At 31.0% G+C, this 25,501-nt stretch overlaps 1 protein-coding gene across 1 annotated transcript; it reads right to left on the bottom strand.

Moving 5' to 3' along the window:
- Nucleotides 1-2,832: 2,832 nt before the first annotated feature.
- On the bottom strand, nt 2,833-21,166 carry LOC139524451 (ras-related protein Rab-22A-like). Its single transcript, XM_071319235.1, has 8 exons — nt 20,945-21,166; nt 11,017-11,096; nt 9,489-9,570; nt 9,034-9,105; nt 8,437-8,560; nt 7,352-7,444; nt 4,862-5,859; nt 2,833-4,019 (listed from the first exon to the last, which is right to left on the bottom strand). The coding sequence occupies exons 1-7, from the start codon at nt 20,984-20,986 to the stop codon at nt 5,741-5,743; spliced, it is 612 nt and encodes a 203-aa protein (XP_071175336.1). The 5' UTR covers nt 20,987-21,166; the 3' UTR covers nt 2,833-4,019; nt 4,862-5,740.
- Nucleotides 21,167-25,501: the final 4,335 nt, after the last annotated feature.

Here is a 25,501-nt window from a genome sequence, read left to right as displayed (position 1 = left end):
TAGTTATTTTATGGTTTCCTGCCGGCAGCCGGTCTGTAAAACTTTTACATAAGTACATACACTGGTAATATGTATCGTGTCGTGAGAGCATGAGATTCATACGGACTCCAAGTACCTTGTCCCATGTAAGACCTCTTCACGATTAGCAGTGGCTATGTACGAATTATAAGAAAAAAACAAACAAACCACTGAAACCAAAGGCTGGCTCTATAACATCATCATCTTCCTTACTTGATAACTTGGTGTATTAGAATTTTAATCGTCCATGATTTCGTAAAATAGGTATTAACTTTCACTGGATATATATCAAATGAAACAATTTATACTGAATTGGATTAGAATAACATTGCATCTATCTTTCTTTTGCTAACAAGTTACCTCAATTCATTCTTTGATCTGTAAACTTATATGATCTGTAAGTTTGTATATGCCGTATAAATCATAGGTATACATTGACTTCATTAATACAGCACCAGTAGAAACTAAGTATGTTACATAATCACTGGATGCGGATCATTGTCTGAATGAAGCTAATAAAACCCAATCAATATCCATCAAATATTGTAGCAGAAGATTTACAGTTACCATTTTAGGTACATGTGCAGCAAGCTTGCAGAAAGGTCCACGAATAATTCTAAATAATGCAAATGAGTGTGTGGTGCGGAAGTTTGTTTTTGCAAATTAGTCTTGCTTTGGAAATTTTGCTGGAATTTTGCAGGAACTACAAAATTTTAAATATACCCTTGTCTTGTTGTCTACATATTACCTTATTCAAATTACAAAGCAAATTCTTAATCTTCCTCATTTACCAAATTTCTATAACCATATTCCTTTATTAACAATAATCAAGATATTGAACAAAATGCAACATGTAGAGGTTCCTCAATAAAGACAAGCAAATGTAATGTGACAGAGTTAAGTATTGTCAGTCTTTCTTAAATGTGTGGCAGATTTATGTTCTGTCAGTCTTTTTTAAAATCATTAAATTCTGAAATTATTTTACATAATTATCATTCAAGAAGTTCTTAGCATGTTCTTAAAAATAACTTTATTTATGTTAAAAATACATTTTTGTTTCAATCATTTTATCTACATAATATATATTATAACAATGGAATGTTAAATTTATTATACAGAAAAATCAATCTGTAAAAGTATATATGAGGTGGGATTCTTTTGTTTTCTATTTTTAATGAGGAAAAAATCTGCTTTCAGTTTGGTTCTTTGAAAAACTGCATCAGGATCATTATAAATATAATCTTCATATACACAATTTTAAACAATAATTTTTAAATTAAATAATAAAATAACATATAAAAAGTAATATAACCATAACAGTTCAACCTTAACATTAAAAACCAACATATACAGATGATTCTACAATATCATAAAAATATAAGAATATACAGCATCTTTATTTGTTGCAAAGGTTTTATAACTGAGATAGTATATTGTTTGTACAGTATTTTTATGATTTTTGGTAATTTAGCTTAGTTTGAACATTTGCACTGATACACATTCTTATGTCTAAATTTAATATGTTAAGAATCAGTAAACTGTACTGGTTAATTTAGTTGACTGCTTTTTACAACATAAGGAAACCATACAATGAATATCTTAATTAAACGTCAATGTACAGGAGTATATTAATTAATTTTCAAACTTCTTAACAAATCATAAACTGTACTAAACACATTTTTATGGTTTCCTTCTAGGATTTGAGGACATAAATTGTATAGAATGCCTTTCAAATGTAACAAGAAAGAAACCTATTTTTTTTTTAAATTTCAATGAAAACTAGGTTTAATTTTGACTTTTCTGGATGTTCAAGAGTCATATCTGCAAGGAATATAAAACATTTCGTGTAAAACGCTTCAATATCATAGCATCTTAAAATGGGAGCAGCAGTCACTGAATCCTACATACATTGTACATGGATAACAAATGGAGTCTTGTTTTAAAATGCACAAAAGGTTATTGTACTTTAGAAGTGTGTTATAATTTCTCGAGACCTTAATTACTGTCATACAATAAAAAATCTGCAGATACTGCAAAAATTGCCTCATTATGTGCTCCTTTCATTCAAATTAACTTACGACATATTAAAAACACAATGTTGTACTGCTAGATGAACTGTAGAAAATTCAAGATATACAAATATATTAATGTTTCAGGGAAGAGTGATACATAATTTATTATAAGCTTACAATTTCAGATAATATTGAGCTTTTATATGAAAAGAGTACATTATTAAAGTATGTATCAGTATATAAAAATCAAAAACTTGTTTTAAGTACTGAATGAGCGATACAAAATTTTTAAGATATGTAGCATATTATAAATTATAAATGAAACCTATCTGCTAGGCTACATGTGTTTCCTCTTTTCCTATAAAGCCTGAGGAGCAAAGGGTGCTAAACAAGCTACTATCAGTCAATCATTAAAAGTTAATATTTTAAGTTTCAACAAATATAACACTCCTATTTCAGTACTGAATCTTATAAGTAAGAAATTTTCACTTATATCTGACATATATGATCCCAAAGCGAGAGATGAAAAGTTACAAAATAATTATAGTACATAATTATATGTACTAATTTAGCCATAAATACACAAATTACTTTCCATGAGTTTCATGTGGTGTAATTGCTGGTATTGTATTGACGAACATATGATTTGGAAGATGTTTAATTTTTTTTATCTTGAATTATTATTTATTTTAACTTTCACTGACAGACTTGGTGTATATTCAAATATCTATACCTGACAGGGGAATAACAGGAGATGACATACAATCATTTTACATTAAAAGGGAAGAAAAAATATAATTGGGAATGGCAACAAATGAATGATTTAATCATAAGAAACTTAATAGATGTCAGTTATACGGAAAGCTGAAAATGACTGCAAAACACATTAAACCAAACTTTTGGTCAATCATAATTCCAACAAAACCTCTTGGGATCTGATGTTACTTAGTAGTCTATATCATATATATGAACATCAACAGGCTCTATTTTTTTCTAAAGTTTCAATAGTTCATATAAAGGTTTTAACAATGATAATATACAAAACAATCAACAATGGTCACACTAAAAGAACAGTTAAATTATTGTGATCATGAAAATTATTAACAATATTTTGATTATTGAGCATGATACAATTTGTTTGCAGAAGTCTTTTTCAATTCCCCAAAACAGCATCTTTAAATATGTGCTATATTCTCAAACGCACAACTGCACATGTCAAAATAGTTGATTGGCTAACAAGGCCCTTAACAATAGGTTTTAAATCCATGAAGTGAAGATATTTTCATTTTGGAAAATTTACAATGAGGTCATCTATAAATCAAATTCTAAAATAGGTAAATCTTACTGGAAGCGCAAGAAATTATTTGCCAATTTTACTTAAAATAATCCTATTAGAAGGTAAATATCAATTTTTTTTCAAAAAGTTGAAACTTTAAACTGCAAAAACTATTTCATCTACTGGTTAGTATATTACAATTCAAAATTCTCCATCATTAAATACTAAGATTAACCAGTTTTCGATAACACATCATTAGCAGTCATTAAATCTTATTCAGCATGTTCAGAGGCAATAGAATATTTCAAAAAAATAATGGCAACAATATTTATGGTTCAATTGTTTGGTCAGAAAAAATTAAGTACTCTGCCTTAAATATAAAAAAAACCTGATAGAATGTATATGAATAGCTAAACTACCTTATAATACATAACAGTAGCAACAAAATTTGTTATTTTACTTAGTAAAAATAATGTTAACTATAATATTAATTTGGTATATGGTACAAGACACTATCAATATGCCTTGATAACAAAACTATATCAATGTCTCTTCATAATACATTGTTTCAAAAAGTTAACATTTCAGTATTGTTAGGCCCATTGCAAATAATAGGCATATGAAAACAGTAATTGTTCACATATTTGTCAATTGGTCATAAAAACAGTCATACATGTCCTATTTTTTTTTTAAAAAGGGTTCACTTTAATATTCTTTAATAAAATTGAGAAAGGAAATGGTGAATATGTCAAAGCGACAACCACCCGACCATAGAGCAAACAACAGCCGAAGGCAACCAATGGGTCTTCAATGTAGCGAGAATTCCCGCACCCGTAGGTGTCCTTCAGCTGGCCCCTAAAATATGCATAATAGTACAGTGATAATGGACGTCATACTAAACTCTGAATTATACACAAGAAACTAAAATTTAAAATCATACAAGACTAACAAAGGCCAGAGGCTCCTGACTTGGGACAGGCGCAAAATTGCGGCGGGGTTAAACATGTTTATGAGATCTCAACCCTCCCCCTATACCTCTAGCCAATGTAGAAAAGTAAAACAATAACAATACGCACATTAAAATTCAGTTCAAGAGAAGTCCGAGTCTGATGTCAAAAGATGTAACAAAAGAAAATAAATAAAATGACAATAATACATAAATAACAACAGACTACTAGCAGTTAACTGACATGCCAGCTCCAGACCTCAATTAAACTGATTGAAAGATTATGTCTTCATCATATGAATATCAGGTACAATCCCTCCCGTTAGGGGTTTAGTATCATACTATCATAAAATATATGAGAAGAACATAACCCGTGTCATGCCAACAACTGTTTTTTTAGAAATAAATGTGTTTAGTTCCGATGCAAAGACCCTATCAGTGAATCAATGTTAAAGCCAAAATATGCAATCTTTAATGACCTGACAACAGTATCGTAACTATATCCCTTTTTAATAAGTCTATTTAAAGGTTTTGTTAGTTTCTGAGGAGAATACTGACATTTTTGTGCTTTATAAAGAATATTTCCATAAAATTTTGGATGTGAAATACCTAACACTTTCATTTCACATTTGTCCTTGAAAAATCCCTCTTTAACCTTCTTGAATATACATCTACATAAAATAGCTATTGCAAAAATTATCTGTGTGATAAAATATGATAATGTTTAAAAATATAACTAGTGTTGTATGATGGTTATTGACACTGCATAAAAACACATGGCTTATATATTTATCAAAGTGTTACGCCCATAAAATTGGAAAAATAAGGAGAAGGATTAATATAAGCACTTGTTGCTTGTTTCTGAATCCTAATTGTGAATGTGTTTATAGTTATACTTGTATTATTCATAATAAAATATTGTTTACACCAAAATTGGAAAAAATATCAGTTCTATGCCACTGGGAAATATTAGGTTGGCATTCTTTAACCCCCTGAACATAAAATCCTGAATCCTGAATCCAAACTTAACATTACTAAGTCACTTTTAGACTTTTGACTAAAAATCTGCACAAACTATGTTAATGGACTCCAAATAATACTAAAAAGATTTCTCTATTCAAACTATGTTCATGAACTCCAAAAAATATAAAATAATCTATTTAAAATTAAATCAAATCAAATACTTGTTTTGTTGAGGACAGGAGCCACAGCCAAACAATTTTAAAAGTCAATATAAAAGATCTGATGAGCATAAAGAAACAATTATTTGATTTCCAAAATGAATCAATCAACTGTTTCTTCAAAGGATCCTTTTTTTTTTAAATGTCTTTTAATTAAATCAATGACCTTTAAACTCATGACCTTTATGTCAGATGTTCTACAACCATGAAAAATATAATTATTATCCTGTCATGCTAATTTATAATTTGGTAACAAAAACATAACATATTAACATATAAATAATCTTAACCTATAAATCACAGTAGGTCATGAAGGTGAACTTTGACCTCCACAACAACCAGATTTTGGCTTTGACTGTGTATGTCTGAGATTCAAAGTACTTGTAGCTCTAGGAGAATACATATCCTCTTTTGGAAGACTTCTTGCTGCAAAGAAAATTCATTTTTTTTTCATTAGTATGTTCCATATGTGATACATAAAAACTGGGTTTTTTTTAGTATTGCAACTTGTAAAATTATTCCCTCGACTTAACTCAAATGAGTTAATTTGTGTATTATAAGATGATGGAGTGCACTTTTTCCCATCATTTTCTAGATATTGCTTTTAATAGTAAGGAAGGACAGTATGATACACCCGTCACATTTTCAACAATTAAAGCTCAATAACTTCTCAATGTCATGTCAAATACTTATGAAAATCAAAGGGAAGCTTACATAAATAGATATAACCAATTCACCAAAGATTCATAAGAACTGCTGAAAGCATTTTTAAGTAACTGACTGAAAACTGGAATATCTCCCTTTTTTTAATACATAAAACCCGATGAATCAAAAACGTAATATAAAAATCAAAAGGAAGCTATGGTCAATAAATATAAACAATACGCCAAAGTTTCATGATAACTGATGAAAGCATTTTTATGTTATAGTCTGAAAACTGGTAAATCCCCCATTTTGTAATGAATTAAAAACCTCATAACTCAGAAACGTAAAATCAAAAATTCATAAAAAACGAAAAGGAGCTCATATCAATAGAAACTTTTATGCAAATTGGTTAAGGTGCTTTTGAGTTAATATCCCACATGTTGAGGACGGATGGGGAGACAGACAGAGGGACAAACGGAAAACTGTATACCATAAAAAGTGACCAGTTGATCAGTTGCATGATACTTGATGTATATTTTTGTCTTGTTGATAATGTATATAAATTTACAGACAGATATATTATTCATTCAGAAAATAAAATGACATTGACCAAACATTAATTTTTAGTCTTCAATAGTCAACAAAATCTTCAAAACCACTATGTTTTGTTGAACAATGTACTCAATAGATATTAGAAGATGCGGTATGAGTGCCAATGTGATAACTCTCCATCAAAGTCATAAATCTGTTTCAAAATAACAAGCTTTTTAAAAGACTGTTTTAAATTGATAGTATATAAATAAAGAAACTAAAATAGAAGATAAAATGATGGGTCTGTATGCTTTGTTTTCGAGATATAACTCATTGTAAATTTGGCGGAAAATATGTATCTCTGGATTTTTCATGCATTTAACATTGGCACCCTTTTTCTCTCAAAAATGATGAAGAAATAACAAGCATTTTATAAGTTATTTAAAGATAACATTCTCAACTATTTGTAATCAGATTATAGAAAGACAAAATTTTAATGACACAGTACATGGATAAAACCAGAGGATTTTTAATATCTAGCAAAAATCCAAAAACAAGACAAGCAAACATCCTTAACAAGGACTACTTTTTTTTATTTTTCTCATTTCACCCCAAAGCAATAACCAAATAATTCAGGCCCTCATTATAAACTATCTCCTTTCATCATATCGTTCCTGTAAATGCCAAACCCCTATTTCTACCATGTCTACGACTGTGATAAACATAAAAATCAATTGCTTACCTATTTTCATAAAAAGTTCAGGAACATTAACAGCATTCAGAGCACTGGTCTCTATAAATATAGCATTAATTAGACTGGCATACTCCTCTGCATCTAAAATAGTACAATATATATATAAGTTTTATTTAAGTATGTTCATTTCTCTTAAAGAATACAATACCTATATCAAATACAACACAAGTAATTAGAGATGTCAATACGTTGTACTTTTTTTTTAGTAACAAAATATTAACAATAAAACATAAACAATACCCAGAGAAGGCAGAAAATTTGTTGATGCACTTCCAAATCATCCAAAAACTGTAGGAGGTTTTAAAATAAGGGAGTTGAAACAATTTTTTAAACATATGCATAATGATGTGATATGGCTAAATTGAACTAAATTTTTTACCACAGTTTTCCATGTATATTTGTTTTCCTTCCACACGTTCTAGTTGTTACAACTTGTTGTGAATAATTAGTTCAAAGTTTGATTATCCAATTCCATGCAATTTAAAGTAGTCGGAAATTGTTTGGTGTAAATAATCACAGGAGTGTCTTAAAGTTGAATTAAGATTTTGACCCAAATTTTCACTGTAGGATTATTGTTAGTGACAACCTTCTAGTGGTAAATAACCATCCCAAACCAAACTTAATTATAAGGGCCCTTAATAACTTGTTTTATTCCAGATCATTGTACATGTCAATGATAGACCACCTGACCTTGAGTAAAGCATATTGATGAGGTATTGAAAATCAGATATATGTACAGGATCATATTAACAAGATCAAAAACTTAGAACAATCATTACATACTGTTTTAGTCTCATACATGTAAGAAAAATATATTATCTTTTCATTTTCTTTTATTCTCAGTTAAAACTATATAAGGAGTAAAAACAATCCATTTTTGTTTCTGTGGCAATGAAAAAATACCAATAATCCTTAAGTTCCTGATGCAGTGAATTATAACCTTGCCTAGTGGAATTGAGTACATTTGTACACTACCTGAAATCCCGTTTTATCCACCAATTACCTAAAACTTTAAATTAACATCTCTGTTTTCTATTTCATTGACATATAATGCATATAAATCTAATTTTTACCCCTTTTGCTAACTTCTCTCAGATCTTCCAGATCACATTTGTTTCCAGCAATGGCCAGTATAATATTATGGGATGCATTTTTCTTCAATTCATTGATCCAATCTTTCACTGTTTTGAACGTTGACTGTTAGAAAAGATAATAAAATTGAGAAAGGAAAAGGGGAATGTGTCAAAGCGACAACAACCCGACCATAGAGCAGAAAACAGCTGAAGGCATGCATACAAAAATATTTTTTATTCTTTGTTACTGTTTTCCAACCCCAGGTAAGGAATACCTAAGCATTAATTGGTGCAACTTTTCTGAATTTTTTATTATTGATGCGCTCTGACTTTGTATTTGATTTGGCTTCTTTAAATTTGTTTCGACTTCCACTGATGAGTCTTATGTAGACTTAAGGCATGTCTGCTATTTATTCATTTTGATCACATGGGTTTCTGTCTAATTGACAATTATAGAACAGTTCCTTTTTTATATTAGTCTAAGCACTTTCTGAAATGTTATCTTTTGTTTGAGCTAATGATGTTGTTTTTTGCTGTGTATAAAACCAATTATTATTTTAAGTTTTAACTTCACATTGTCTAATGTATTAAACTCACATCTCTCGATACATCATAAACAACAATAGCTGCTGCTGCACCTCTATAATACATTGGAGCTAAGGATCTATACTGAAAATATATAAATAAAATTACATCATATTTGTTATTTGCAGAATTTGGTGTTAATGGCAGATCTAGATCTGTGTCATATTTATTCAATTTCACTATCTTTCTTTTCATTTCTGGGTAATTTAGTGGTTGTCATATTTTGTATAGATAGTTGTCTTTTGTTGAAGAGTATGTAACCCTTTAAATTTCTTTAGAGTACATGTGTTATTTTGGTTGCTATGTCACTGATCATGCTGATATATATCCCACAATTCCTTTTATTCATACATCATCCAGATTAAAAGATTTTAGCAACTCTGTGAATCACAAAGTGTTTCTTTTCTTCCAAAAGACAAGGCAACTTTACTGACAAGTGACTTCATTTCTGTCCAATATCAACCTACCTTTTCTTGACCAGCAGTGTCCCATATTTGAAATGCATAATGTTGATCATCAACTGCAATCTTTTTACTCATAAAAGAAGCTCTGTGTAAGATTTAAAGTATAATATTAGATTTCATACACAGGTCATACTTATAAAAACCAATTATATTGTCAAAAATAACAAACCCAACTCGTAGGAAAAATATATTCATGTAATGTAAGGTCAATCGATTATTGAAATGCAAATGAATGATTTTGATTGCCCATTGATTGTTGATGTTATAGCATCACTTTAAGCGCTATTGGTTACTGTAAATTCAGAAATTATTGTGTGCATTTATTATTGCATTTCATCATTTTAGACTAAAATGCAATTTTAATTTTTGCAATGTTGAGAAAAATCCTGTCCAATTCATATAAAAAATTTCAAAATGAGAGTTTAAATTATCGCAATCATAACCCTGTCGCAATTATTGCATTATTAAAAACATTGCAATACTTTCTGAATTTACAGTATATTGTTGTTGCAAGTGAATATTTATTGAAGGAAAAGAAGTCAGAGTGTTCTGAGAGAACTATCAACCTTTTTTCAGGAAAACTGGCCGCAAATTAGTCAATCAAAAATCTGTTTAATGCTTGGACCTGCCAATGCAGGGTTGGAACTTCAACCTCAGTGATGAGAGACTAGAGATTGATGTATGTTCATATTTTTTAATGGTTAAACTTTGAATTGACATAATTTGAGTATGTAGGTCAGAAATTGACCGTATACAAATCAATATCAATACATCTGTTAACCTATTTTGATTTGAAAATCTATATGGAAAGTCTGTAATTGTTTGAAAATTGAGGTGTAATACAAAATCTATATAACTATTCATCTCTTATTTTGTATTTGAAATCAATCAAACATCCTGCACTTGCATAAGGTCGATTCATATCCCATTCAGCTTATTTTGTATAAATTGTAAAAGTACAACATATAAAAATCTGGTTATTTGGGTCATCTGACAGATTTATAAATTCATCAAAAGTATCTGCCAGCATGGTATAAATTTTGTATATCTTACTATACACATGATACAGTGCATAAATTAAGAGAATTTCAAATCCTTCAAAGTGAAACATAAATATATGTGTCTCTTATTAGTAAGATCATACTCTATTTTTACTTACATATTAATTGTGTTGTATTATTTTACAATATTTATCTACCACTACCAGTCAGGGGTAATACTTACAGTGGTATTATTTTATTTTTTTAATATAATGCTACACTCAGAAAAATTATTTTGGAGGTAGAGTTATATCCCTTCTACTTTCTTTCATTAAATTCATATGAATAAGTATAAAGTTATATGTTCTTTTTTGACGTTATGTGTATACATTTTATGTACTTGTCTACTGACATTTTTTGTCTTTATTGTTCATAGAAATTCAGACTCATATCACATCAACATGTAACCACCCTGATATGTAACCAATCTATCGCCATCATCTAATTCACATTTAAAACAAATTCATTGCATAGTGTATAATCAATATTACCCTATGGTACTTTCTAAGGCTGGTTTGAAGGAATCTGTCACAAATCTCATAACAATGCTGGACTTTCCAACTCCAGATTCCTGTCAATAAATGAAGAATTTGACAATTGTTTAAAATTTTAAGAATATACTTCCAAGTAGATTTTTTTGCAATTTGGTAATACAGGTTATATATATAGTTTATCTTTCAATCCTAATACCAATACCCATGACACACATGTACAGTAGGGTAAATTATTTTAGTGACTTACAAAATGTATTGAGTGATTCTTTTTAATTGATAATATTTTTAAAAAAACCAAACCGTTTCAACATGTAAACACTATGGTTTCAGGTGGTTTCAGTCCATGGTTGCTCCTGTCTAAAGTTGAATAGGCTCCATAATAAAATAATGAATAATTACTATATAAATCAGAGAGTTTGGTAAAGTATTTGATTCAAGGTAAGTGTCAATTTGCACATAAAAAAGTAGTGTTAATTTTGCGATTGGAGAAATATAATTATTAGTAAACAGTTTTGATCATGTTGGTGGATCCAGTCATTTTGAAAAGGGGATTCCAAACCCATGAACACTGAAACCTTTACATAATTTAAAACGTTGCAGCAAATCATTAGCTTGAGGATCAGCCTGTGTGTATTCAACAACTGTTATTACTTCAATCATATAAAAAATTGATGGTCTATGTTGAAAAATGTAATGCATGTTTAACATACATGTATTATACCATGTATACCTAATTATAACTTAGTAAGAATTTCTAATATTCTTGATATATAACTTTGTTTCTTCAATTAAAATTTGTCATCAACAAAAAAGCTTTATAAATACTGCATACGTGTATTTTTCATCCCCTCTTTCATGACTTTGTGATTAATTGATTTAAACATATACATGATAAATATTTTACATTAAAAAAATAATATAATGATTATCATGATTACTAATCATCTTAATTCTACAGTAAATACAAATATTAAAATATTAAAAACAGTATTTGAAATTTCGAATCCTCAAATAACATGAAAATCAAATATTTGAATGCTCATCAAAAGCACAATTTTTCTATCCTCGGGGGATTTCTCCCCTTTTATTGTTCATAAAATCATCATGCAGTATTCATTAACTAACCATGCTAAATGTAAGAAATGTCATGAATGTATGTCATTTGTAAATAAGTTTTTCACAAGTTTAAACAATATTTTATTTAGATAAGTCATTACATAATGATGCATTACACTTGAAATAATATTCTACATGTATCTTTTATTTTCAATTGGGTTCTGGTAAACATACCTGGCTGTCAACCTGTGACGATGAAAATGCAGGTCATGACCTGCATTGAAGAATCAAATCTCAGGTCATAACACGTACAAACTTTTTCGAGCTGAATTTCAGTATCTATGGTACATTTTCTTATAATGTATATGTATCAAAGATACCAAAACATCAATGAATGTTCACTTGGTTAAGTCATTTTAAATCCTATTGATTATTATTTCAATGCACTTTTAGAGATTTTTTTAAATTTGCATTACTTTCTGTAATCATCCAGGATTTATTTTTCAAATGTAATTTTAAAATATTTGAGACTGTACTAGCTATGTTGCCTTTAAACATACCAGCACTTGATTGAAAAGGAAATTAGACTATGATAAAATATAGTAATACAGTTAAAGAAAGTATAAATGTAAAAAATAATGTTCAACTTTTTTTTTTAAATTGTATAAAAGTATAAAAATAATCAAAAGTTATTTTTCAATATGTATTTGAATTTTGTATTTTAATGATTTAATCTTTTTCACCCATAAAACGTAAATATAAGGAATAATTTTGAATGGTGACAAATAAGGGGAAGTAACTCTAGAAATATGTTTGTAAACGAATAGTGCAATTGATTGAGAACGAGGCAGCAAGGAGAGTGGATGTGAAATTTGTGGGAGCGCATTTTATCCTTTTTATTGTTTTAGCACGAACATTTTTAACATTTACACACTTCCTTTTAAGTACCAGTGTATATAATTACCAACGCATGAACATTTTACCTTTTATGACTGTAAATATTTTTTATCCCGATAATTTTATCATGAAACATGTGTGAGTGATCATTGTCGGCAGCCATTTTCAGCAGCCATCTTGGAATTTCCAGAAAACATTTAAGTTATCTCTTGAGATTAACATTTAATTACTTCAATTATAAGACCAAAGACTTATTAATGACTGAGCATAAACTATTGAAATATTTGAGCAAGCCATTTGAATTTCCTACGGGGAAAAGAAAACTGACAACCGTGGTCATTTCAGATATTAAAGGTTTATATTTACAAAGAGCAACAACATCTAACTTTGAGACCCAAATTAAGTGGTGGTGCGCAAAATCAAGAACGTCCGCACAAGGTCTAAGCTGGCTCACGCAAAATCTTGACCAGAAAATTCAACATTTACATAACATCTCTGCATACGTTTGGCTAGGGACATGTGATTTAACCCAATATAATAAAGGGGTGATTTCTCTTAAAACTGAATCTGATGAAGCAATCAACTCATTACTGAGCAATTTAAACAAAATTGTTGAACTTTTTCAAAGATATCCAGAGAGCAAAATAACCTTTATTGAAATTCCAGTTTATTCAATATACGAATGGAATAAAAGTAGAAATCATACTGACCCAAATCAATTTCTAGCTCAAGACGAAAAAACTATTAGAACAAGTTCTTAGAGTAAATGATAAAATCAGAGAATTAAATACAACTTTAAATAGTAGAGCTCCAAACATAAATGCTGATTTAAAACGCTCAAACCTGAAAAGCTCCAAAAATCAACATAAAAGGATTCGAGACCAATATAATTGGACACTTCATAAAGACAGTGTACATCCTAAAAGAAACCTGTCTAGGGTCTGGTTACGAAAATTTAGCACTCAAATAAAAGCTGACTGCTGGTAGACATTTCAATCGTTCACAGGGCGACTGTGGGATTTCCACTACGACCCTGAAAAAGAACATTCAGTGAATTTCCTGACTTTCTCATTACATATATATATTGACAGGGCGACTGTGGGATTTACCACTACGTCCCTGTACAATAAATATATCGACCACACCAGATATCACCATGTCACGCTCAATGACTCGACAACTATCCAAAGCGCTATCTACAAGCAGCTTATTGCCTACAAACTCTGTAACTCATAATAGACCATATCACTTGAACAAACAAAAAGCTCTGACAAAAAGCATGACAACTGCCACCGAGAGCATATCAAATATGAAATGAAGGCGGGCAAGAACTTTGTCATAATATATAGTACAGCAGCATATGAGCTAGCTAAAACATCAATTATGGATATCTTAAATTCAAAGGAATTTAGTGACCCTTATACTATTCAAACACAAACTGGCATAGACAACTCAAACTCAATCATAGATCATTGCTACAAAGTTTTCAATAGAAAAAACAACGGCCATCCTGGAAATCAGTTAAAATTCACAATAAACTGCTATAACTCCACCAACACAATGACCGTAAATGGAAATCATGTAGATATATTTGTCAGTGACATATTAGAAATATTATGCAATATTCTCAAAGTAAATCTGAAAACATTGGATGTGATAAACCAAAACATCTCAACACAGTTGAACAACCAAAATATAAAAGAGAACACTGTTTCAAGAACAAGTACAACAGATCAATTAGCCATTAAAGATAATGACTTGCAAGAGCAACAATCAGATACAACAATGTCAAAATCTAGACAACTATTAGAATACAAGGATAACAACACAAATTGTATAATAGATACAAATACAACATCAAATACGAACAGTAACAACTCATGCATATGTCCTATCTGTGAATCCGATGTAACTGTTGAGGGTATAGCTTGTGACTCTTGTGACCAATGGTTTCACTTCAATTGTGCCAATATACTCCCATCAGCCGTTGACAATATATACAAAGAAATTGGATTTCATTGTGCTCAGTGTAATGATCAGTTATTGTTTGATAACATTGATATACATGAAACTACACCAAAGCATGTACATGTAGACAAAAAACACATCAATTTGTCCTACTCAAGAGCATGATAAAGATCTAGATACACATGAAACCACACCAAAGCATGTAGACATTAATATGCCAAATTTTCCGACAAAAGAGCAGAACAGCGAATTAGAAAATCTGAGACGGTCAAATATTAGGGTACCACAAAATCCTGACACAGAAATACTGATACAAAATATATCTTCTAAGCCAGACATAGTGCCTACAATATTACAAGACAACATTAAAACTGGTATCACATTCAAACCAGCTAATACTATTACACCAAATACGAATGTACAAAATAGGAAGAACATAAGGAAAAACCAACCAAAAATAGAGGAAAGAAATATTTCCAACTCTCAAAGAGCCAGAATACTGAGTCTAGAAAACGAAATTGTACAACTAAAGAGAGTAATTGAGACTATACAAACTACATCAACTGGCATAAACAATAATATACATGTAGAAGCTCCAAACACAAATCATGGAAGCAATTCGATAACTAACAACTGCCAAAACAACATACCAAATCAGCAATATAGTAGCTGTAATACTTGCCACCACCACTCGTGCAATGATAGACAACAATCTTCCAACCTTCAACAAGAGCTAATGGAACAACGTCTACGTTCTCTAGAAAATCACATAAGTCTCAGCACGGCTCTTAATCTTCATATCTCATTACAATCGAGAATAGTAAACCAACAGACAACTCAAATACCTTATGTGCAACCCCACAATTTCAAGGACATTACGCCTATCCAAATCAAATGGGGTACAATACACATCATCCTAACAATTTCAATGGAGGACACATGTACCAACAAGGGATTCCACAATTTGGACATTCCATATACAACAACCCCTACTATTTAAATCAAGGAGGGATGACACACTTTAGCACATTACCAAATCATAATGTCAATGTTTCAAGACATCATATAGGTCAACAAATACCAACATATCATCAAGTGCCAACGTTTGGTCCACCAACATACATATGTATCGCCCGCCAACATATCAACCGCCTATATACCAACATGACCAACAAATTAGGCCAAATCATGTAAACAACCAACAAAGGCAATCATCATCAATTGTTCAACCAACAACAATGAGACCAACCCCTCAAGTAAGCCAAAATATTCACCCTATGAACAAAAATGCCTGTAGTTCAAGTATAAATAAAGCAAATACTTCCGAACAACTCACAAACAGTACTACCTACCTCGACCAACAGGAAAAACAACAAACTACCATTCTAAACCATTCATCTAGTACTGCAGAGATTAATATAGAGCATCAGACTAAAAACAGTGAGGCTGAAAAAATAGATCACATTTCACACACCCAAATGGAAGTCCCGAACATTCAGGATGAAATAGCTAAAATCTCACAAATCCATAGTCATCCTTTTCGGCAAAAAGGCCTCAAATACAAACCACCAGACAACACAACTCTACTCGAAGAAATGATGGAATCGGGGAAGAGACGATCGATATAGTTACATGTAATATTGAAGGCGTCAAATCTAACACGGCATTTCTTGTATCTTTGGCATTGGACAACAAAATTATATGTATTCAAGAACATTTTTTATGGGAATTCCAAAAACATTTTCTCTCCGACATACTACCAAATTTTGACAACTTCACACGCTGTCACGACTCAAACGATCCACTAGATGGATCAAAACTACCAAAAGGACAATCAGGGGTCTCAATTTTATGGCCAGATGCATGGAGCGGAAACGTTAAGAAATTAAAAGAGGGAAATGAAAGAATTGTGGCTATCACCTTATCCTCTAACTACAATATCTGCATAATCAATGCGTATCTTCCAACAAATGACAAAGACTCTGCATATGAGTATTCAGAATGTCTAGATATAATCTTTGATATAATACTAAAATATCAGGACCTTTATGAAATAATTCTCTGTGGGGATCTCAATGGAACTTTATTACAATCAAGATCAAATAAGCATGATAAATTACTGAAAAACTTTGTACAGGAATTAGGCCTGCAAACAGCTGGAAATTATAACTCTAAAATGACTTTCTTTCATCATTCTGGGCAATCGTCATCTCAAATAGATTACATTTTAACAAGAAATTTATCAATCTTCAAAGAATTGCCGTTCAGCAAAAAATAGCTCAGCGCATGTGCCAGTAGAAACAAACACCACTGTAAAAATTCCAAGTGCTGCTAATAGAAAACCATCTGAAGGAACCTCATACAAAAAACTTCTTTGGGATGAAATAAACACTGAAATATACACCTCAAATCTATCAGAGGGTCTCCTTAAAATAAAACCTGAGGATTCAACTTCAGACCAACTTCAAACAATCACAAATGAATTACTGAAAGCAACAAAGGTAGCTGTTCCAGCAAAACCTATCAAATTACAAGGGCCAAAATGGAAAGCAACACCAACTGTGCGAAAACATTTGAAATCATGTAAACTGCTATATTCACAATGGAAAAATCAAGGTCGGCCACAAAATCATCCGTCACATACTGAATTAAAAACAGCAAAGAAACTTTTGAGAAACTCCCAAAGAATAGAGCAAGCTGTTGCTAGAAAACAACTCTACCAACAAATCATGGAAAAACCAACAACAAAACTTTTCTATAGACTGATTAATAGAAATCGAAATTCCAGAACTAGTACTACAACTTGTATAGAAATAGATGGTGAAAAGGAATACTGTCATTCAAACCAAAGAAAAGTATTTGCTAATTATTATGAAGACTTAAGTATGCCAAAAAACTCTGAATATGACAACTCCTATTTAGATCTCTGCCAAACACGTCAAAACCTGATCGAAAAATTTTATAAAGAAAATCCAGTTACATCTGACCCATACACAGAAACAGAAATTCAAAAATCAATAGAAACTTTAAATGTAGGGAAATCACCAGATGAATATGGGCTCACTGCCGAACATCTCAAGAATGCCAAATCAGTATTAACACCAGTATTAACAACTTTATTCAACAAAATAAAAGAGACCATCTCTATTCCAAGAGCCTTTAAAACAGGAATTCTCACTCCTGTTATAAAGAGTGGCAAAAACCCTTTAGATGTCAAGAGTTACAGAGGAATTACCGTTACTCCAATCATTGGAAAAGTTCATGAACTGTGTATTCTTTAGAAACTTCTATTACAGCCGGGACCAGATTTACAATTTGGCTTCACCGAAGGATTATGTCCCCTTATGGCAAGCTTACTTATAACAGAAGTAAAATGTGAAAAACTTAAAAACAATATACCATTATTTATAACAACAGTTGATGTACAATCAGCGTTTGACGTAGTCAAACATATTATACTAATGGACAAACTACTAGACCAAAATATTCCTCCAGATCTATTACAACTTATTAAGGGACTGTACACAGATTTAGAATCAAAAGTAAAGTGGATGGGGGATATCAGTGATAGTTTTAATATAAAACAAGGGGTAAGACAAGGAGGCATCTTATCTACACATCTTTATAAATTGTATGTCCAAGATCTTCTTGAAGAACTCAAAAACAACTCTATTGGCTTTCAACTAGGAAATATTTATATTGGTGCACCTACTTGTGCAGATGACATGGCCTTATTGAGCTCGGATTCTTCGGAAATGCAATTAATGCTTGATATTATAGGCAGATATGCTGATCAGCATCAATATAACATCCATCCAACAAAAACTAAAATAGTACAGTGTAATACGAAAGAAAAAGACAATAGTTGGGTATTAAAAGGAAAAACTATAGAACCAACAGATGCCACAACACATTTAGGTCTTCAAAGAACAAACAAAAGAGAAAATGAAATTAACATCGATGACCGCATTAAACTAGCGAGAAGAACAAAATACTCCTTAATGAGCTCCGATCTTCATGGAACAAACTGGGTTGAACCAATTACTGGATATAACATCTATAAAACATACATTCTCCCGAGACTTCTATATGGTTTAGAAATACTACCACTTACCAAAGGGCAAATTGAAATACTAGAAAAATTTCATAAAAATACCTTGAGACATATTCAATCTCTCCCGCAAAGAACAGCTACATCAGCAATATATCTACTCTTAGGTGCAATACCAATTGAAGGAGAGCTTCACAAGCGGCAACTATCTATGCTCTACTCTTTATTATCGGCCAAAAACCAAACTATTCAAGATCTTGTTCAAAGACAATCATCAATTAATTTTGACAATCCAAAAAGTTTCTTCTTTTGTGTGATGGAAACCTTACAATTATATAATCTTCCAAATATATGGAACTTCAATGCAGATTGCCTACTAAATATAGTTGGAAAACATTAGTGAATCTCAAAATGTCAAACCACTGGAAAAATATTCTTCAAATTGATACAATTCAAAAGACATCACTCAAATATTTAGCTATAAATCAAATTAAAAATGGAAAGCCGCATATCTCCTACACCACATTGCAGCCTACAATTCTTGATGTTCGAAAAGGTATAATCAAAAGTAGGATGATGACACGAACGTACACCCTACAAGCTGATCGGCACAATTCAGCAGATATGAAATTGCTCCAACTTGTCAAATGTGCAATCAAGAACCAGAAGACCTTACTCATATGCTTACTACCTGCTCAGCATTAAGTGAAACAAGAAAAGAAACTTTCAACCCTATTAAAAACCATGTAACGAAATTTATTGGAGAAAGGAAGTGGAACGAGACATTCTTTGATAGACATCAAATTACAGTCCTTATAATTGACTGTACAAACTTCTCATATATATTTAGTGAAAGTAAGCTCAAAATAGAGGAACTAGAAATGCTCACAAGAGATATGTGTTATAAGATGCACAACTCGAGGCTAAAACTGATAAATATAAGTGTGTAATGGCTGTTGACAATTATCACTCAATCTTAAAAACTTTTTATTTAAAGTCTATTTTAGATTTTAAGCAATTTTGGAGTGTGTATATAGTTAGACTTTTAACCATATTACCCTCAAAAGAGGGGTGTTCCTAACAGAGGAAGCTTATACGAAGAAAAGAAGAAGCTAAGGTAATTGGTGTTAATTACCGGGGTGTTTGACACCAAAGCTGTCAAGTGAAGCCATGCACTTAATGGGTGACTTAATTTGACAGTTTACATGGCTAGATGAACTTCCTGTTCATGGAAGAATTACGAAATTGCCGGTTTATGAAATCAATCTCAAGGCTAAGAAATACGGGTGAAATCGGGTCATTTTCGGAATTCCCGGGTTATTTCAATGACCCGGCGGGTGTCCCGGGTGATTCCTCAGAATTGTGAAAATCTCGGGTCACACCCGCAGAATTATACGGGTCAGTCGACAGGTATAGGTAAACTTTAAATTTTATGGCCTTATTCATCTTTGGCCTCTTGTGACCGATAGACTTAGAGCCAGATTGACATGAAAGCAACAACATTGATTGTCATGGATTTAAAATTCATTTCATTGTAGTATTCATTGCAGCAAACAGAAGTACAAATGTAATAGATTGCTATATATATGTATATGGAAATTGTCTTCTTGCATCAGTAACATCTGTGTCCTATTTTAAAACATGATTAATAACATGTAAGTTCAGTGCATATTAGTTCATCATTTATTCTCAGTCACATATGTTTATAGATCAGATGTCAAATCCATTCATTTTGTTATGGGTCAAAAACTAGATTGTTGTAACTAAACCAGAAAGTGTCCCGTTTCTCAATATTCACTCGACACCAGCATCAAACGATTTCCAATGAAATATCATGTGTGTATGGTACATCACATACTCAATGAAATATAGGTAAATGAAATGTCGCCCAAAGTGTTTTCATAAATATCGAGATAGATATATAAACTCTTCAGATTTGAAAGTGAAACTTACCCCTAGTAAACACACTTTAACTTCACGAATTGACATTGTCATTCACAATATATCATCTTTACGTATACAATGTTTATAAGTTGTACGTTTTTCGCATATTTTCAATGAAATCAGATAATGTGAATGCTTTATATTGTTTTGTTTTAGTGCTTGAAACCCAAACAACCAAGTTTCAGTTCAGGCATGACAAATCCACCATGTTATGATCACATGATTTTGCTTAAGCTAATAACCAACTTTTGAGTTAAAACTAGTATAACAATAACGGTCAATAAATAGTGCGAATAATTCAGTTCCTCCTTTCTTTCTTTCTTGTGTATGAGCTTCCTATATTAGGAACACCCCATTACTGGGTAATCGAGAGTATTTACAGGAGCGGGTAAATCAAAGATTTATTTTATATTTTAAAAGTTAATTAAAATATGGGATAGATAAAACAAAAAAAACAAAAAACAAAACAAAGGTAAAAATAATAGATAAAATAAAATAATGTAAAAAAGGACCAGTACACGTGCTCTGTACATATGGTGGAAAGGTTAAGAGATAAAAATACCAATCAATAGGGGATGGAAAAATATTCACAGAGGATTCGAAAATGCACATGTTTGGAGACATAAAACTCTTAAAACTATCTTATCAAACATAAGTAAAAAATAGATACTTGATTAGGTACATATTAAAGTCACTAAAAGTCCTCCTCGAATTCGATAGAGTAGCGAAATAGGGAACAAACACGGGTTTTTAGTGCTGTCCTAAAAAATATAACGAAAATAACATGTATGTTAATATGTTAAATGATGAAAAAAAAAAAGCAGATGTAAGCATTCAAACGAGGATCAATTTGACGATGATGTGGCTCAAATTGTAGATGGAATCATTGCTACAAAACCGGAAAATGAGATCTAACCGAAATATGAAAAATATTTGATAAGAACACACTGACAACTAGCACTTTTAGTGTTGAAGTATCAAAGAAAAGGTAATCTTCCATGTATAAATCGAGAGGCAATGATGAGTATTCTATTTTCTCTTAAAAAATGAAATAACTGTACATTTGGAAAATTCATCTTACAAAAAAAATGCTGAAATGAAAAAGAAATACATATTTTCTCGACCGCTGTTTTGGAGGTACAAATTCTTTTTTTAAATACTGGCAATTTTTTTTTCAAAAGAAGCAAAGATGGGGATAAAAAAAATATGTTATACGAAAATGATGACTTATACAATTTGAATAATTTGGCTTCTTCGAGTTATGTTTGCAAAATTTGCGATTGCTTCTTATTTTTCAAACACTCAAAATATTAATATTCTTTTAAATACAGTAACATCCTGAAAATACCTCAAGTTCGAACTAACTCATATGGTTAGAAATGGTTTTGTTTCGCTGATGATTCTCTGTGAAATAGTTTCAGTACCAGATTATTTTAAGACTGAAAACAGCTTCTGAATTTTGGAAGGCTTTTTTCGTCATAACGTGGTTCTGACTGCAATTGCTAGATTGCTGTCAGAAATTGTGATACATACACTCATGCATTTTTTTGTTGCATAAATTGCTTGCATTGAAATTTTAATATTATTCTTGAGTAATAGCAAAAAGTGTATACGTATTGTATTTACTTTACACCATTACTGACCAAATTAAGTTGCATTTTTTTTAATAAATAATATTAGCACCGTTCTTATTTGCTATTGTATATGTTTTATATTTTGTGAATAACTCATAAGTGCTTGATAAATATGTTCTTATATTTGTCAATGTATACCAAATCTGAATAAATATAAAAGACTTTACATTTGTGAGCGGAAAATTATATTTGACTGTCAAGATAAAAATTATGAAAGAAAACTTGAGTTGACTTTTAAATGTATGAACTTACTCTGATGTTGTCGTAGTCTTAGAGTAACACAATCATTGTAGATCCACTATCCAGGTATATACTAGTAGTTTATTCACAAAAGCCACGGTCAATTAACTATTTTGATAGGTAGAGGTCGAAACAAGAAGAAATATTAAATCTGAAAATTCGACCCAAATTCTCTCTCTCTGTTCAAGCCAGAAATCCAGTTTTTCTCTCTACTCAATATCTTATAAATTCCTGTACAGGAAATACCACGAAAACAACCCCAGTGATCATATTTTATGTGAACTCATAATTTAAACTACTCTATGTGTATATAATTTCGCTTAAAATTTCACAAGTTCTGTTGAAAGTTCCAGTGGCGGATCCTGAACTTTTTGTAAGGGGGTCCCGCTTCAGTGATTCCCTATATAATCAACAAATTTTTTTCCCACGAAAAAAGAGGGGGGCGGCCCCCCTGGATCCGCCTATGAGTTATTACACATGTACAGATATACACAGCTATCGCTATTATTTTTCCCTAATAACCTTATATCCAGGAATAATGATGTGTTCTTGTGTATATGAGTACACATATATATACTCATTTCTTTATTATTTACTTTTAGGCCTCAAAAGTATTAGTTTTCTTAAATGATCTTTGAAAAATGCCTTCGTGACTACTGGGAGTTTGTTTTTTTTTTGTCAACTTTTCACCAAACTAATCTATGTGCAGTGTTATAAGAATAATATTTCATTACCTGAAAAATTTTGTTGCTAGGCAAAGTTCGTGCACTTCAGATGCAATTGTACACACATATGATCAAAGACCAAACATATTTACCAATAATATCTATGCATTCAGAGAGTATGCACATACTGTGTCTTTTCCTAATACATAAGTTAAATTATAATCATATACTATAAGTAGCTAACTGAATGAGGATGCAGTTTTATTAAAAATTTTAAAAGTGACAATGGAAAAAAGAAGAATGAAAATTATGTAATGTATATGGCACGCGGGAACCGTAAATGTGGGCAAAACCCAAGTATTCACAAATTGCATCCGTGAAACAGTCACCGATTAAAATGATTTTTATATGTTCAAATTTACCACGAGTTATTCTTCTTTTCCTGATATGTTAGCCTATAATAGGAACGACCATACAATCAATATTGAAATGACAGACAATGGCTTACAGTTTTATTTTATTTAAAAAAAGAAAAGAAAAAAAAAGATGTACAGCATAACAAAATACACTGCTTAGTGGAAAACTAAGAAAATAAGTAACTTGCAATCTTTTTTAAAATATCAAAATTTATATTTAGCCCCATAGTGTATTCAATATAAATGATGACTGTTCATTGAGTGCAACCCTCGAGAAAGAATTATAACTTGCTAACATTATGAATATCGGCGTCGTTATATTTTATTAACATAATATCATCATTTGGTAAGAGTTCTTTCTGCAGCTACTTTGTTTCATTTTAAAATGTCCAACCGTCAATTGCCAGTTATTCAGTGGCTGTGGTTGTTTCCTCTGTGCAACATGTATATTTGATTTTCGTACATTATCTCGCAATTGTTCACGTGTTGTTACTTTGTGTATTCTATAGCAAACAATATATAACAGGCTATTATTGGAATTTGCATAATTTCTTGTGTTTTAAATTTTTATTAATTTCCACGTTTATGTGATATTATAATCTTTTGAGCGGTTAATAACACTTTCCATATAATATATTTCGGTTAGATAGTGTTGTGCGCAGCACGGTACATTCTATTGAAAATATACTATTTTCTTTGTAATAGAAAGTGTTGTGCGCAGCACAGAACATTTCAGTACAGAATAAACATGGAATTTATTAAAAATTTCAATAACAAGAAATCAAGCAAATTCCGTAATCAAAAATAATTCCAAGTTCAAATACTAGTCTGTTTTATTCGGTATAGGGTTTGTTCGTCGTTGAATGCCGTACGGTGATCTATCACTGTGAAAATCAACACCGTTTGGATTCTTTTATTTTTGTATGATGAAGTCCTATAGAAGGTACCAATTTTACAGCAATTTTGGAGTGTAGGGTGAAAGAATTTTAAAACTACATCATGCAAGTAATGACAAATTTTTATCTGTAAGCTTTGTTCTTATGTAAAAAGGTTGAGTAAAGAGAACCTAAAGGAGCCAGGCAGGTGTTTTTTTCGTCGCCTGTATCGATAATCATAACTCGGACCAAGCAGAGTGTAGTCCTCAGTTTAATAGGGGTTTTAGTTAGTCGAATTTGAAACAAAATATCACTCAGGTAACTCAAATCTAGAATAGTCTCACCCGACTGAATACGATATCCTGGGTCCTGGTTTTCAAATTTTCAAATGTATCTTACGACTCAGACAAGTACTAAGATGGTTAAGGTCGTATCTCGATATATATATATATATATATATATATATATATATATATATATATATATATATATATATATATATAATAATATTTTTAAATTTGCAAACTACATTTCACATCAAATAATAACAGTTCGTTAAAATATTGTCACTAGCGCTTTCATGCCTTCTGGCAATCTTCAGGCGACGTTTTAACAATGTCCTTGACGACACTGCCGTTGGTAACGTTTATTACGTTACAATAACGATAAGGGGAGATAAATCAAACGTGTTTAAGTAGATCCGTTTAATTTTGGCTGAAAGTCCTTTATAAAGTGT

This window comes from Mytilus edulis, chromosome 5 (assembly GCF_963676685.1).
Source record: "Mytilus edulis chromosome 5, xbMytEdul2.2, whole genome shotgun sequence".
Classification (NCBI taxonomy): domain Eukaryota; kingdom Metazoa; phylum Mollusca; class Bivalvia; order Mytilida; family Mytilidae; genus Mytilus; species Mytilus edulis.
This window is presented reverse-complemented; position numbering and strand designations above follow the sequence as displayed.

What these genes read in the sequence shown, in the direction of transcription:
- LOC139524451 (XM_071319235.1), bottom strand. Translation starts at nt 20,986, where the DNA reads ATGACAATGTCAATTCGTGAAGTTAAAGTGTGTTTACTAGGG. An exon ending in GAGAGAAGTTAGCAAAAGGG is followed by an intron (nt 7,445 to 8,436) that starts GTAAAAATTAGA and finishes GTACTATTTTAG; the next exon opens with ATGCAGAGGAGTATGCCAGT. An exon ending in TGAACTTTTTATGAAAATAG is followed by an intron (nt 5,860 to 7,351) that starts GTAAGCAATTGA and finishes TTTTCTTTGCAG; the next exon opens with CAAGAAGTCTTCCAAAAGAG.